The 17,188-nt window shown below is 38.0% G+C and overlaps 1 protein-coding gene across 1 annotated transcript; it reads right to left on the bottom strand.

The window, feature by feature from the left end:
- Positions 1-3,979: 3,979 nt before the first annotated feature.
- LOC139954758 (signal recognition particle subunit SRP68-like) lies at positions 3,980-15,331 on the bottom strand. Its single transcript, XM_071954679.1, has 5 exons — positions 15,325-15,331; positions 14,468-14,622; positions 12,930-13,130; positions 6,892-6,970; positions 3,980-5,702 (listed from the first exon to the last, which is right to left on the bottom strand). Exons 1-5 carry the CDS (start codon positions 15,329-15,331, stop codon positions 5,404-5,406), a joined length of 741 nt encoding a protein of 246 aa, XP_071810780.1. The 3' UTR covers positions 3,980-5,403.
- Positions 15,332-17,188: the final 1,857 nt, after the last annotated feature.

Raw genomic sequence — 17,188 nt, forward strand, 5'->3', positions numbered from 1 at the left:
GACACCCTTGTCTTTGTTATACACCAATTTCGTGTAATTATCTGACCGGGAAAGGCTTTTTGTTTATATGATTTCTATTTTTTTCATAAATCATAAATCAGGTTTTTTGCCCCCTGCACGCCCCCACACAACACCCAATTCTAGAATAAACTTCAGATTCGTAATTAGCGTGTCGCGAACTACCAGAAAAGATACACATTTATCGCCTTTGCGATAAATGTTTTTTCACCTAAAAAAACACGTAGGCCTAAGGGATACGCACCTCTTGCAGTTTTTGCCAAAACTGACACATTTATTCGTAAATGTCAAGATAAAACTCAAGATGACAAATTTGATTTGACTGCTTTGAAATCACGTATCACTGGCAAGATGCGTCGAGCACCCTCTTATGACACTTATTTCGCTCAGTTTGCAACTTCAGAGGAACAATAGAAAACCGAAAAACTTTTAGGGACAACAAAAGGTTTGATAACCTTTGTTCGTCGTAAAAGTTTTTCGGTCTTACTTTTCTTTGAGGTAAATATTTTTTGTCGCAAAAGCGATAAATGTGTATCTTTTCTGGTAGTTCGCGTTGTGTGGGGGCGTGCAGGGGCAAAAAACCTGATTTGCAGTTTTTGCCAAAACTGACCAAAAATCGATTCAAAATCGATTTCCCCCAAACAGGGGGTAACCTATGCTCAGGAGCCTAAATTTGCAACTCCCGGGTCCATATCTGCTTCCGTTCGGGAGATACGTGGTCCCAAAGGAATCTGCCTAGCCCTCCAAAAGATTTTATTGATAAGATCCAAAGTACTATTTTTGATTTATTTCGAACGGGAAAACTGATAAAGTAAGGAGACTTACTATGTTTAACCCCATTGAAAAGGGAGGTTTAAAAATCATATATGTTCACAGCTTTGTTGGTGCTCTCAAAACCTCTTGGGTCAAGCGTTATTGTGATAATGCCAACACGGGGTATATTGGAAGCTCCTTTTTTCATTCCTCTCTGTCGCCGTCCGGTAAAGAGTTGCCTTTTAATTGTAATTTTCATGACCAGGATATTTCCTGTATATGAAAATACCTTCATTGGACAAATTTGTATGGTTTTGAGTAATCTTAGCTACCTTTAAGAAGCCTTCGGAAGACTTGGGTGAGCAAATCCCCAATAATTTTATTAGAATTGATAATACCATTGTTTATGACAAAAAGCTTTTACGACGCTGGTTTACTGTTTGTTAGGGATATGTCGTTGCCAGATTGGAAGCAATTGTCCAAATAATGCTTTTCTGACCAGTCTTTTACATTGTTAGGCTATTGTATGCTTTTATAGAAGACTTCCTTTCACATTGTATATTTGGACGTGAAAATAAATAAATCAAATCAAATAACTAATAATTATTTCTAAACAGTTACAGTGGTTAGTGCTATGTACTTAGAAAGTAAGACAAACTCTCTGTCTAGAATTCAACTCCCAGAGGATGTATTGATTTGGTATTTCTTTTCCTCATTTTGCAGTTAAAATGTTAGAAAAGCCTATCATTTCTCAATTAACAGTTACTATGGCGCAGTTGTTATGTTGTAAAATTTTGCATATTTATTATTGTTTTCTACAAAGAAATTGTCAATAAACTGAAAGAAATGAGACATACTCCTTGTCTTGAGTTCAAACACCAGAGGATGCATCTGATTTTCTATTTATTTGCCTCCTAATGTTGTGAAGATTAAATATTAGAAACGAATATTAATTCTCAACAGTTCTAGTGGCGCAGTTGGTAGTGCTCTGGACTGGAGAGACACAGACAAACTCCATGTCTCCGGTTCGATCCCCAGACAGAGCATTTTGATTTTCTGTTCTTTTCCTTCTTCCATTCTGGACTTTGAAGTTTAAATATTAGAAACGAGCACTCATTCTCAACAGTTCTAGTGGCGCACTTGGTAGTGCTCTGGACTGGAGAGACACAGACAAACTCCATGTCTCCGGTTCGATCCCCAGACAGAGCATTTTGATTTTCTGTTCTTTTCCTTCTTCCATTCTGGACTTTGAAGTTTAAATATTAGAAACGAGCACTAATTCTCAACAGTTCAAGTGGCGCAGTTGGTAGTGCTCTGGACTGGAGAGAGACAGACAAACTCCATGTCTCCGGTTCGAACCCCAGACAGAGCATTTTATATTTTTGCTCTTTTACTGATTCCATTCTGGACTTTGAAGTTTAAATATTAGAAACGAGCATTAATTCTCAACAGTTCTAGTGGCGCAGTTGGTAGTGCTCTGGACTGGAGAGACAAACTCCATGTCTCCGGTTCGATCCCCAGACAGAGCAAATTTTTTTGGGCTCTTTTATACTGATTCCATTCTGGACTTTGAAGTTTAAATATTAGAAACGAGCACTAATTCTCAACAGTTCTAGTGGCGCAGTTGGTAGTGCTCTGGACTGGAGAGAGACAGACAAACTCCATGTCTCCGGTTCGAACCCCAGACAGAGCATTTTATATTTTTGCTCTATTACTGATTCCATTCTGGACTTTGAAGTTTAAATATTAGAAACGAGCATTAATTCTCAACAGTTCTAGTGGCGCAGTTGGTAGTGCTCTGGACTGGAGAGACAGACAAACTCCATGTCTCCGGTTCGATCCCCAGACAGAGCATTTTATATTTTTGCTCTTTTACTGATTCCATTCTGGACTTTGAAGTTTAAATATTAGAAACGAGCACTAATTCTCAACAGTTCTAGTGGCGCAGTTGGTAGTGCTCTGGACTGGAGAGAGACAGACAAACTCCATGTCTCCGGTTCGATCCCCAGACAGAGCATTTTATATTTTTGCTCTTTTACTGATTCTATTCTGGACTTTGAAGTTTAAATATTAGAAACGAGCACTAATTCTCAACAGTTCTAGTGGCGCAGTTGGTAGTGCTCTGGACTGGAGAGAGACAGACAAACTCCATGTCTCCGGTTCGATTCCCAGACAAGCTCCATGTCTGCTGTTCATGTCCAGGCAGAGCCTTTTACTTTTCTACTCTCTGGAGGGAGTGGAAGTATAAATATAAGAAACAAAGTTTCCCCAGAGGGAACCGAAATGGTGCAGTTGGTAGTTCCATCATTCAGTAAGCGATTGGTTTGGATTGCATCGGTTCAAGTCCCAGGTGAGTACTCGCAAAAGGAGTTCTGACAAGTGGATTAGGTGAATCCCGAATGCGGGCGGTCCCCCTCTTCCTGACAGGTGGGTAAGGTGAGTACCGAAGGGGAGACATGGGAAAGGTGTGGACAAGGTGATGTCGCCACCCCCTCCCCCTGACAAGGTAAAGGCACGGACAAGTGGAGTTCGCCGCCACCCGCTCCCCCTGACAAGGTTCATGCGCAGACAAATAAAGTTCGCCGCCACCCCTCCCCCCTGACTAGCTATTCTGGGGGTGAGGGAGTAGTGGAGAAAATCTTTTACAAAAACGACTAAGTCCAAACAGCAGGATCTTTAAATATTTGTAAAGCTTTTCACACCAGAGGCCCACCTAATGGTCTAGTGGTAAAGACTTTTGCTTTTGCATGTCAAGGTCCCTGGCTCAAACTCAATCTTTGCTTTTCCTTTTACAATACTCCAGTAAAAGGTAGAAAAAAAAAGAGATGCTTGGAAATAACTATTTTTTTTTAATGACAAATCAGTTCATGGACAGGATGTTTCTTCATCCCTCCAACCACAATTAATACCCTTCAACTACCTGTCCAGTAACAGGTTATCCCTTATCAAATACTAATCAAAACATGCAATACATCATTCATAAACATTCTTAGCGATACCTGCATCTACTATTGAGATGGTTGGGTGACAACAGAGAGTTAGTTTCTATAATGTTTCTATTACTTATAATATCAGCCTGGAAGGCAGTTATTGAATAGTGCTAAGCAGTCACATGTACATATGGGATATGCCCTATGGCCTTTTACTTCACACCAGGTGGCTATCTCCAATTCACACAGGTACATTCTTTTTGGACATTTTTTTTAAAAACATTTGGAAGACCATTTTCACATGAGGGGAAAAAGAATGGATTTCTCCTAGATAAAAATAATAACCCCATCTTACTTCAGCCAGACAGGGCTTGAATCCATAGGTTTGCTTGACAATAGGTTCCCAATAAAAAGGAGGTGGCCTTCCATGGATGATCGATGATTCAGTTTACAATAATACCATGGCACCCCTGCTACCATCAATATCATTTTCTTTAACTTTCATTAATTAACTAAATCTGATTTTGAATTAGTTTTAGATAACTCTTAACTTTTACATTTTTGCCCTCCAGTTTGAAAAAGGAAATGATACTACCATAGCACAAACAACATAAATGTGGAAAGGTTGCTCCCTTTCATTGCCGTCTCAATCACCCCCCCCCCTCCCCGCTCCGACTACCACACCCCAAATTATATACACGAAGAGTGCATTATTGAAAGTTTCTCTAAATAAAGCCTTATCAGTAAACCTGTGCTACTACAAACTGAAAATTCAATTCAAAGATTCTCCCTCTTCACTTTCATTTCTCCTTCTCGATCCTTCGCCTCACCACCCCCCCCCCACCCCTGGTCCTTCCAACTACCATCCATAACTCCTGCCAATATCAAATTCAGTCACCTTAACATCCCCATAAAGTGTCAGTCGGTCAAGCACCACAATGTTTGTAGACCAAGAAATCAACAACCGAAACCCATTTTTAAAACTTTAAAGCCCCATCAAATAAAGATGCTGTTTTTTACTTCTTTTTCTCTAAACGAGATTAACACACAAACACCAAATCCAAAATATATAGAATTCCACTTCCCATTCTGAATATTCTTCAATTTTTTTTTTGCCTAGCCATGTTAAAAAAGTGAGTGTTATTCTTTTTGGCCTTCCCCCATCTTTGTGTTTGCATTGCAACAAGGTGTAGTTTTCTCTACTAAAAAAAACAAATCAAATCAAATAAAACTTAAATAAAAGATGATAACAGCACACCCAGGAGAAGAGTGAGAGCCCTCCCAAATACTACCGGCTTATGTATACAAAAGACCTCACGGACGCAGATTAAGGGTAAAGGAGTTACACCAATTTGAAGTTCCAAATAACCTGGACTAACCCATTTGACCTGACGTGTGTCATTCCTGTGGTCTTATGATGGATGTTTATGAAATGTGATATATCAATCTGTGGGTGCCTCACCTGAATGTACCCAGAACCACGACATGCAATACATGCAGATATAATCATGAAACTGTATAATGCCAACACATACATACTGTAACAATGAAGACCAAAGAAGAGAGTAAAAAAAGAAAAATAACATGGTTGGTAAAAGATATCACTCCTATTCGCCTGCTGACATTCCCACTGGGGATCGCATTTGATCCCAGAGAGACGCGATCTTTTGATCCTTTTTCCGACATCTTGGCAAATCTAGAGTTACTTTTCACCCCCACTCCACCATCCATGCAGGAACCCACCCAAACCCCCCTGCGCGGCCGATTTATTCTGTTTCAGTTTCTCGTCCAAGGAGGGAAACTCTATATGGTTCAGCACTATGTCAAAGAAGAGCGGTTTGCACGGTGACAGCTTTAAGTCCGGTGGGAATGCCGTGAAGTTGGGCTTGGCGGCAAGGTCCGGCTGGTTGGCGTTGTACCGGTCCAGCCTTTCCACCAGCGGTTGATTGTCCTTCAGACCGAGTTGCGCCATTCCTTTGCTGATGGAAGGTTCACTGGAATCTGAAAATTAACGCAAAGAGTTTCTTGGTAAGCCATGGCCTTTTTTTTAAAGTATTCTTGGGTGGAGGGTATTTTCTATGGGTGAGAGTAGTCGGAGGGTGGGGGAAGTCAATTCAATTAATTGTGAGAAATGTCATTCAATTAGGAACCACATAAGGCCTATTCTCATCTTTGTAGTAAGTTTGTCAGCTTGAGCTACCTGACAGTTCATAAGTAGGGGGGTATATTGGAGTGGAATTTGAGATTTGAATCCCTGAATAGAGAAAGTTTACAAAACTTGATAATTTGCAGTCATTTTTTGTTGTTGCTGTCACAAACAGAAATGGATACCCACTTTCTATTATTTGGAGAAGACAGAAACTGGTTCATTCGAAGTCTACAAGGCCAGATACACTCTTTTTATTTTGGCTTTCAATTTCTTTATTCTGACAAATTTCGATAGTACAAAAAAACAGCATTTTTGATAGGGCTTTTGATACTTCCTTGTGATCCCTGGACATCATACATTCAGCTACGAGCAAAAATAACTGTTGTCTGTCCTGTCCACTACAATACTCCTATTGTAATATTTTCACACCCTAAGGGCTAATAGGTCTCTCCACCCCCCCCCCCCAAAAAAAGGGGTGAAAAGGGGCGGTGCTGCTTCCAACTGAATTAATCTTTTCACTCATTGTTTAACAAAAGAGAAAAATTTGGGAAAGAAAACAACAGATTATTAATATAAATGCCATGTTTCTCTGAATCATTGTCTATGCTCTGATGGAAAACATTTGTTCCAGTAGCAGGGTCAATTCCCAGGTTCCAAATGGACTCGGCAGTTTAATCTAGTGCATTTTCCTGACGATCAGACCCAAAAGAGAACATCGATATGTCTCTCCACCGTTATCCCAAAGAAGAAACCTTTCAGAAACTCAAGGGTACTAAAGGAATTTCAAACTAACCAGGGTCCTGCACAAAAGTAACAGGGTAGTAGCATGATGGTCTCTGCCTGATTCCCCCTCCCCCAACCCTATTTCTTTTCTTAATTTTTTGGTATTCATCCTTTCATATATAGTCCATCTTGCATTTTGCCTTTTGAAAAACAAGAATCCTTAATCTTCATCCAAAGCAGCAAAAAGTTTATTTCCAAACACAGTAAATTGATTATTATTATTATTATAATTATTATTATATTATTATAAGTACATACCTAGAATGGAGGCCACCTGAGCAGAGTACTTCAAGCCGTTGATATCTTGTGCAAGAGTGTCCAATTCCTCTACCTCCACCTATCGATTAAATGAAACCAAAATCTAATCATGATGTCTTCCACATTAAGTTTTTTAAGGGAGTGTCACTACCCGACAAGCCCTATAGGGTTTTTTAGTACACTTCCTTTCACAAGTTTTGTTTATCTCCTTCTATGTCATACGTCATACTTATGTTAAGATAGAACAAAAATAAATAAATGAAATGAAATAAATGAATTAGTTACCTTTTTTTTTAATTCGAGTAAAAGTTTTGTTTTTGTTGTTGTTGATCTCGAATCAAAAGGAGTTTAACCCCTGGTCGACCTGGCGAGAGGTCCTACGGGGGGGGGGGGGGGGGATAATAAGTTTGTTTTTATAGAATAGACATTTTTTTTTTCTTGGAAAAGTTGTCTATGTTCAGTCAGGGAATTGCTGGTAAATGAAGTCTTATATATTTACATTGGACAGGATAGCCATAATCATACCCGAGGTCGGAGTCGAAGAGCCAATTAGGGAGGGATTTCTAAAGGAGAGGAATTTCTAAGTACTGAGGATTGTGGAGATGGAGTGTTTTCTATTGTTTGGGTAGGGAGTGGTTGTGGTTTCTATTGTTTGGTAAGGGAGTGGTTGCTACTTTATGTTTTAATCAATCGGTCATTGTTGGAGTTGTTTGTTTTGTTCTGTATATGTAAATGTAAATAAAATCTTATATAGCGCACTACGCGTGATGATGCATCTGTGCGCTTTACAATCGAGAAAATACAATGCCATAAAACAATAAAAAAGAAAAAAAAAACAGAAAATACATATTACCATCTACAGAAATATACAGGAATATGAGATCAAAAAACTATTAAAAGTACTGGTGAAGCGAAAAGCGATAAAACAGATTGACTACAAAATCTACAATTTGAATGCTAAAAAGTGAAAAATCCAATTGAAGTTAGAACCTAAAAACCAACACGACAGAACAATATAAAGCAGATATAAACAGGAATATATAGTATACTTGGAGTCGGGGCCTAGACCCATTTAGGAAAGGATTTTTTTAATGGAATGAGACTTAAAGTAGTAACAATTGTGAATACAGAAAGGGTTTGGTTTTTGAGTAGTGAGTTGTTGCGACTTTGTATTTCAGGGGGAGGTCTTCAATCAACAGGTCGTTCTCGAGGTTGTTTTTGTATAACTTGGTGATGAATTCTTCAAGTCAGGTGAAAGTAGATTTTGTGTTTCCTGCACGGAGAACGTACAAAGTAGCAATATAGGTAGGGATTTTGAGTGCGAGTCGATAAGCTGTGGTGTGGATTCTGTTTAAAATTTGTTTATTGGGATTAGAGATGGTAAGCAGGGAGATGCTCCCGTAACTGAGAATCGGTTTTACTTTGGATTTATAGATTTGGATAATGGTTTTCAGAGGGAAGTTATATTTGTGTGAGAGGATTTGAATGGATTTAAGTTGGGACCAGCAGCGTCCTGCAGTTCTGTTACAATGTGGAATTAAACAATAATTTGCTATCGAAAGTGGTACCGAGGAAGGTTGCATTAGGAGTATCAGTGATTGAGGTGTTGAAAGATTTATTTTGGAAATATGGTGTTGGTATTTAGAGTTTATTATGGAGAAATTGGCTAAGTTAGATTCTGAGGGATTTATTTTTTGTTCTCTACATCGAGCACCAATTTTCGAGATGTGTAATTGCTTTTTTAATATTTAGTTCCGTCATAAAGATATTTTTACTGGTGCTCCAAATGGCTATGTCGTCAGTGTAGTGACTATAGTTGCATTTAGATAGGGGGATGTTCAAATCATTAACAAATAGGGTGTAGGGGAGGGGGCTGAGAACAGTGCCCTGTGGAGTACCTGCACGAAGTGGAATAGGTTTTGATTGTTGGTTTTTGTAGCATAATTTTGCATTGAGCTCTCTATGGAAAGAGGAAAGAAGTCTGGTGTTATTGGAGGGGAGATTAAAGTTAAGTAGTTAAATTCTTATGCCGTTGTACCAAGTTTTGTCGAACGCCTTTTCGGCATCAAGGAAGAGGGCAGTGGTATCATGTTTTTTATGAAGCCGATGCGAATTTCTTCGGAAAAGCGGAAAGTTTGGTTTATTGTAGATTTGTGTGCACGGAATTAGCCTGATTGATACGGGCAAAGTGATTATTTTGCTCTAGGTGGGTTCTGGTGCAGCTGTCTATAATTCTTTCGAAAATCTTACCTAAGGCTGGCAGGCGACTTATTGGTCGATAGTTTTGAATTTTGGTGTGTCTTTACTTAGTTTCGGTATTAAAATCATTTTGGCAGATTTCCACAGGGTTTGGAAATAAGGAGTTTGTTTAATAATGGGAAAATATGAGAATTAATGAATATCGGAGGCCGACGGAGGGGAATCTTTTAGCACTAGGTCATTTATGTTGTCAAGACCAGGGGAGGAGGCATTTTTGCATACTTAGTGGCACTATACCAATTGTTTATATCTATTTCTTTGAGTAGAGGGATGTTTATTGAGACATCCTTAGAAGTCGGGGATAAAGCTGGTTGCATTACAGATAATTGTACGGTCTATTTCGTGTTGGGATCTGTTATCGTATGGAGGGCCGTCTAAGATATTGAATATAGTTTTCAAGTACGATTCAATAAGCTTTATTTGGTCTTAAGTTTTTGTGATCAGGTTACCTACTTTATCTCTAAGGCATTGGTCTGTATTACCTGTGTTTGGGGTTGTTATGGGTTTATGATATTTTTTTAGTTTTTTCCAAAAGTGTTTTGGGTTTTTGTCATTAAAGATTGAATCGCATTTTTTTTTGGACTCGGTTTTGGTCAACTGCCGATATTTGTCTATTTATTTGCTTTTTAAGTTGGTTAATTCAGGTTTTTAGAGTTGGATCTGGGGAGATCATATAGGTTCTATGTAGGCGACGTCTGAGTTAATTAGTGTAAGAATATTCCTATTTAGTTTTTGGTTTCTGTTTTGTTTTTAAGGGGCAGTGTTTTTTGAAGGTATTGAAGATATGTTGGGCAATGCTGTCACAATATATGCCGATGTAATTTAGCTTGTTGTTGTTTTAATTGGGTATAGTGTTGTTTGTTACGAGTTCCTCTTTAAATGATGTCCAGTCTGTTTTATTGTAATTATACGTTAATTCGTTATTTTGGATGCGACTGAGGTTTATGACTAGCTCAAAAAGGAGTGGAAAATGGTCACTGATTAGGTCATCTTCTAGGATTTGAATCGAATGAGTTTTAGTTGCAGGTGGTTTGAGGTTATGGCGTAGTCAAGTAGTTCAGTATTATTGTTTATTGGGTTTTATCCTAGTTTGGTATTTTGGTTAATTATTGTTAAGTTGTGTTTATCACATATTTCTAAGAGGGATATGCCTTTTTCAGATATTTTGGTGCTACCAAAAAATGATGAGGTGGGCATTTAGATCTCCTAGTAGTATTGTATTTTTATTAGAACTTTTTTTTGTGGATATGGGCTCATTTGGGGACTATAATAGCTAATAATGTGGAGAGGTTTATTGTCTCTTTCGAGTACAATTTCTATTGTTTGTTTGGGTTGGGTGTGGGAGGAGGGTGGCTTTGAGGTTGTTTTTTTCAGCAATAAGTACTCCTCCCATAGAGCGAGAGATATCGTGTCTGAAAGTTTGGTAACCAGGGAAGCTAAGGTGGGAATCTGTATTTAGTTTAGTTTCGTTTAACGAAATGATATCCGGGGAGTGGTTGGTGAATATACTAAGTAGGAGGCTTAATTTTGGAAGGATACTGTTGATGTTTAGGTGGAGCAACTTGACCGAAGGAGGGAGTGTGCTTGTGGTGTAGGTGATTGAGTAGGGCTAAATATTGAAGGTTGGTGGAGATGTTCCATAATTACAGTTTTGGGGATATTTAAGTTTAGGTGTTTTAGTGTTAACACGGTGGCATAGCTGGCAAGGTCGTCGGATTTAATATTAATGTCGGCTTTTTGGAAGGTGTTTTGTACTAATTCAATTACAAAGGTTGCGATATTAAGTTTTTCTTCAGTGGCGATTTTATTTCTTATTTCAATTTTAGGGGTGGATTTGGTTACATCCGCTTAGGTTTTTTGTTGTTGCTGTTGTTTGTTATTAGCTTCAGTTTTAGCTTGTTTAAATTTTGGGCATCCTTTGTAAAGGGCGGCATGAGTCCCTGAGCAATTGGCACATTGTGTTTTCTTTTGGTTTGGGACAGTCTTCAACTCTGTGGTTTTTTGCCACATCTGAGACATCTGGTTTAATTTTTGCAAGTATGGTAGGTGTGTCCAAAAAGTTGACATTTGAAACATTGAGTGATTTGGGGGGGGGGGTGGTTCGTGGTATTCTTCTATTTTGTGTTTATAGTATCCTAAGTAGAAACCTTGTTTGATTAGGGATTGTTGAGGTCCTTGTTCTTCAAACGTTATTTTTACTTTCCAAGTTGGATTGTTTGTGGCATGACTAATGAGTCTTTAAGTTGTATTGGGGGTGTATTCTTGGTCTTGGAGTTCTTGTTCAATATCTTTGATTTGAATTTCAGGGTTTATGCCACAGGGTACTATGGAGAAGTTTCTTTGTCTTACTTTTTGGGGGATTCTTGGTTTGGGGTTGCCTAGTTTAGTCCATGGTTTCAGGAGGATATTTGCAGATTTAGGGTCATGGGGATGATTAGGATGTTGGTACTACAAAGACGCTTTACATTTGAGATCATAGCATTTGGTTTTTCTTCATTGATTAGTTTAGCAAGTGTTATTGGGTTTTTTGATAGTACTGGTAAAATTCCTGATACAATGATTGTTTGAGCGGACTTTTTTGGTGGTTGGTTTGGAGTTAGGAGATGGGTTTATTTCAAGGGAGTTTTGACTTTGTCTTTTTCTGCTATTTTTGTACAGGGATTCAGTCATTAATGTCTATGCCAAAATCAGAGAGGTTTAGGTTTTCGGCTAGGGGGGCGGTTATAGGTGGGTAAGGGGTTGTCATATTGGCAAAACAGCCCCTCCCTATGGGTTTTAAATGGCTTCTTTACAATGAAATTGATCATAGACTTCACTTACCAGAAAGAATTAGTCTCCAGCCTAAGACGGCAGACGGAAAGAATAGGAACTCCTTTTGAAGAGACACACTATGAATCGAAAGTGTAGCATTGTGTTGGTATCCAAGGAGGCGTATGTTTTGTTAATGGCAAGTAATAGAGTGAAGGATGATGGGGTGGCGCTTTGTCGAAAAGCTAACTGTTGACCAACATAATCCTCAGATCCCTAAGGAAAGGAGAGGAATGCAAAAGAAATTAGCCAATTGTCTTCAAAGTAAGTCTCGTACATTTAGCACAAAACATTAAACACTAATAAGCAACTAATTCCAACAAAGTTAAGGCTGTGATTGAAACTTTACTGATGGAAACATAAGTAAATATATATTACATTTTTAGGCACTTTTCTTTCTTATCACTAACCTTGACTGTAATATATTGCAGCTTTCCAGCTTAGCTGGTGTTTTTTCATCAAATCAGCACATCTTTGAGTTTTCTGATCTTGACAACAATCAACTGTCTTTTTAATTTACCACAACCCAGACCACACTATAATTGGCAACTCTTTCCAACAATCTAAGGCAACAATCATCAATTTAAGACAACCAAATTACTAATTACACATTGATTCCAACAAACTAAGGCACCAGGTCTCATTAATTTAGCACAAACAGACCACACTAGTTAGCAACTCATATCAATAAACTAAGGCAAAACTTATAAATTTAATACAAACACACCACACTAATTACCAACAAATTATCACAGCACTCCTCTTCAATTAAGCACAAACAGACCACACTAATTAGCTACTCATTACACCAAACTATGGCACAATGTCTCTTTAATATATCACCAAACAGACCACACCAAATACCGACTGGTACCAACAGGCTAAGGCACAGTGTCTCCTACATTTCACACTGATCTTCACAACAATCAACTGTTGAGAGGACAAGACTGATGTTAATGATTCTGGCTCACAATGATGTTTCCCTTGACACTTAATTTTTCTCCAATTTCTGTTAAATAACCTCCAGATAACAATTCCAGATCTCCCTGTAGAGGACAGGCTTGAAGGATCTTCTCGTATTTGGTGGAGTTGAGATCTTTACCAAACAGAACATTTCCTCTCACGGTATCATTTTGGATCCACGCTTGTTGAGCAACATAGGCCACAGATCTCTGATGAAAGGAGAGGAATACATAACAAATTGGTCACTTTTCTTCAAAGTAACAGCAAAAGTAAAAAAGTCAAACCCTGTTAACAACCAAACTGTCAGCCATGCATGAGACAAAAGATGTGTACTCTTCTAGAGGGGCAATTTGTGAAAGAAATGGAATTACATGGTCAGATCAAAGTTATTGGACACTGCATGGTTTGAACAACTCTTATAAAAGACCTCACTAAATACCAACTCGTTCCATCAAACTAGATACAATGTCTTATTACTTTAAGACAACCAAAATACTGATTACAAATTCATTCCAACAAACTAAGGCACCGGTTTCATTAATTTAGCACAAAACAGACCACACTAATTAGCAACTCATATCAATAAACTAATGCAGAACTTATCAATTTATACAAACACACCACACCAATTATCGACTGGTTCCAGTAGTAAGGCTGAGGTCTTATACATTTAGCACAAAAACAGGCAACACCAAAAACCGACTGGTTCAAACAGGCTAAGGCACAATGTCTCCTACATTTGGCACAAAACAGACAACACTAATTAAAAACTAATACCAATAAACTAAGGTACCATGTCTTAATAATTTAGCACAAAAACAGACCACATTAATTAGCATCTCATGCCACTTAACTAAGACACCAATTAGCTTCATTTTGATGTTGTCATGGTTGCTTGGAATGAGTGGAATGTGTAACTCTGTACAAACTATATCATGGAACTTGTTCAGCCTTTCTGTAAGAATAGTAATTTAGCACAAAAAAAAACCACATCAAATACCGACTGGTTCCAACGGGCTAAGGCACGGTGTCTTGTACATTTAGCACAGAAACAAGAAAACACCAAATACACTGACTGGTTCCAACAGTCTAAGGCACTGTGTCTCGTACATTTAGCACAAAACCTGACTACACCAAATACCGACTGGTTCCAACAGGCTAAGGCACCGTGTCTCCTACATTTAGCACAAAAACAGACCACACCAATTACTGACTTTTTTCAATAGGCTAAGGCACCGTGTCTCGTACATTTAGCTCAAAACAAGACCACACTGAATACTGACTGATTCCAACATGCTAAGGCGTGTCTCGTACATTTATATCCAAAAACAGACCACACCAAAAACTGAATGGTCCCAACAGGCTAAGGCACCATGTCTCGTACATTTAGCACAAAAACACACCACACCAAATACCGACTGGTTCCAACAGGCTAAGGCACCATGTCTCCTACATTAAGCACTGATCTTGGCAACAATCAACTGTTGAGAGGACAAGACTGATGTTCATGATACTGGCTCACACTGATGTTTCCCTTGAATCTTACTTTTTCTCCAATTTCTGTTAAATCACCTCGAGATAACACTTCCAGATCACTCTGTAGAGGACAGGCTTGAAGGATCTTCTCGTATTTGGTGGAGTTAATGATCTTTTCAACCACTTGTTCTAAACCTGATCCAGCTTCATTATAGACATCCAAGACTCACAAATTTCCTGACATTTCCTGACAGTACTGTAAAAGATAAAAAGATTTCATATATTGGAAAGCAGATACTGTAGACATTGCAACTAGGCTCATTTTTATCCACTCCCTTCCTTCCTCCCTTTCCTCCCTCCCCCTGACTACCTAAACAACCCTGACTGCTGCCTCATTGATATAACTATGTATAAACAAATGTACATCATTGTGGTTTAACGGCAGAAATAAACGAAACGAATACCAGAGCTTAAATATTTCTGTGTTACTATAGTAAACTGCATACCCAAACGGAAGCATTACAGAATCTTCAATGTCTCAGACCTCCAGCAGGATGTTAGTCAGTTCATGGAGTCTTCTTGTGAATCAGTGTGGCCTGCACTGGCCAATGCAATGCTGTTAAGACAAATATAAAAGCAATATGTATATATTGTATATGTATATGTATATATGTATATATATATATGTATATATGTATATGTATATATGTATATGTATATATGTATATAATATGTATATATGTATATATACCTATGGTGAAATAAAGTTTAGTAGATTTTAGTAGTTTTACATAAGATCATCTTCCAGTTTGCGTATGCAGATACCTTTTCGATGAATGTTTACAAACATGAATAAACTGTACCTCTTTTTGTTACTAAGTGCCTGTTTATTTTTAATACTTGCAATATATGACTTATGAACCTTACTAGACATTGCTATCATACCTACATTTGGAGTACTTCACAAAATGCCAAAACTTCCTCTGATGTACTGCACATTGTTCACTATAATGGTCAAGCCAATAGTAAGGAATGAATTGAACACAATTTTGAGAACATTTCATCAGCCAAACAAATTTTGAGAGCATGTACTAGTTTAAACAAACTAATTAGCTAGCACATTCATGAAGAACTGGAAAATTGAAAAATTTCTGAAATAAACATCATTCTTGAAACGAGAAACTTGACAAGTGAAATAAAGACCGACACTTAAGCTACAACATGTACACTTAGCAATGATGAAAACTGGCTTTTCGGCCTTACACAAGTACCAACAACATATTGGTATATTCATGGTAAACCCTCATGTGCTTCCATGACTTCTAGCACCTGCGTAATAATATTCTATATCACTGAACAAGGACAGAGATACTATATATTGTACTTATATCTCTCAATACTCTTAATATGTGTTTACCATGAGTTGTGTTCCTCACAACTTAATCAATGTTTTCAAATTAAAAACCAAATTAAAGACAATTACTCAACAATGAGAGGTCGACTTAGCAAAGTTTGAATTCGGTTTAATAATAATCAAAGTTTCAGTGAAACAGTTCTGCTGACTATAAAATCATGCCTTAGGCATCAAAAGATGTCTATGATCTGATAAAGATATGCCGAGAGTTGGACCAATACTGTTAAGCCTAGCTTCAGGTCAAAATTATGCTAGTTGATCAAATTAATACATGTATATCAATTTAGTTGCCTACGCTAGGTAACATCAGCTTGCATAGAGTTTTCTCCATACTTGAACCATCACCAACATCAATTAGACCACAGTTAGGCATAATTGCTTGAGAATTTCATTTTACAAAGTACCGTTGCTTGTATAACAAGCCTAGGATAAGCTAGTTTGTCCTGATCTCTATCTAGCCTCCGCTTTGGTAGGCTAGCCTAGGTTTTCATTCCCATTTTCATTTGGTGGTAGGCCTAGCCTGGGGCCATTTGTTCCCTCCCCTAACAACGTTATTTTCCTCCCACTATAAAGTTGAGTAACTTACTTTCCCTACATCATACTGGGCTAGGGGAGTCAAGTACGTTTCCATGGGAAATTAACATTTTCAGGGGAGTTAGCTAAGGTTTTTCATGGGAGGCATATTGGCTAGACTATGTGGAAAGAATAGATGTTGTAACTGTAAGTGGAATAACTGTAGGGAAAGATTTAAGGGAGAAAGGTAACGTTAAGGGGGAAAAATAACATGGTTAAGGAAACTAACATACTATTTTCATTGGAGGAGACTGTTGTTCTGTAGGCTCTGACGGCATATTTTCTTTGTAGAGTAAGCTAAACAAAGTTGTGATAATATGAAGGAAACTAGAAAATGTGACCAGGTAACTTACTGTACTTGTGTAACTGTTCAGTGATTGAAAGATGATAAGTGTTTGTGAATAGGCCCATTTGTTTGTATGCCAACATGGGGTAATTAACATGCGAGGAATCCATAGTGGTTATGGGTTGTATGGCATTCATTGTGGGAATGAAATAACAGAAACTTTTAGCTAGTATAGGTATATGCCTTCCTTGGTTCCTCCCCTAAAATTGTTGTTTCCCATTTAACAATACCAGTTTCTTCAATTACTACAAGTGTCTCTTTGAAATATGTTCCTTTCTTTCACCAAACTCTCTTAAATCACAAGACACATTTACTACGTACAATTGCTTCATTACCTAAATTAATTCTTTCCACAGCCAAACCGTCTTTCTTTCCTCCCCTGAAAAACGTTTGCTTCAACCCTATAAAAAATAATTAAATATCTAACAGGAGCCGGCCTGTCATGATGGAAAAAAAAA

The sequence above is a fragment of the Apostichopus japonicus genome, chromosome 17 (assembly GCF_037975245.1).
Source record: "Apostichopus japonicus isolate 1M-3 chromosome 17, ASM3797524v1, whole genome shotgun sequence".
Classification (NCBI taxonomy): Eukaryota; Metazoa; Echinodermata; class Holothuroidea; order Aspidochirotida; family Stichopodidae; genus Apostichopus; species Apostichopus japonicus.

What these genes read in the sequence shown, in the direction of transcription:
- LOC139954758 (XM_071954679.1), bottom strand. An exon ending in TAACAGAAATTGGAGAAAAA is followed by an intron (nt 13,131 to 14,467) that starts GTAAGATTCAAG and finishes TCCTTTCATCAG; the next exon opens with AGATCTGTGGCCTATGTTGC. An exon ending in TCAGGTGGCCTCCATTCTAG is followed by an intron (nt 5,703 to 6,891) that starts GTATGTACTTAT and finishes GTTAATTTTCAG; the next exon opens with ATTCCAGTGAACCTTCCATC.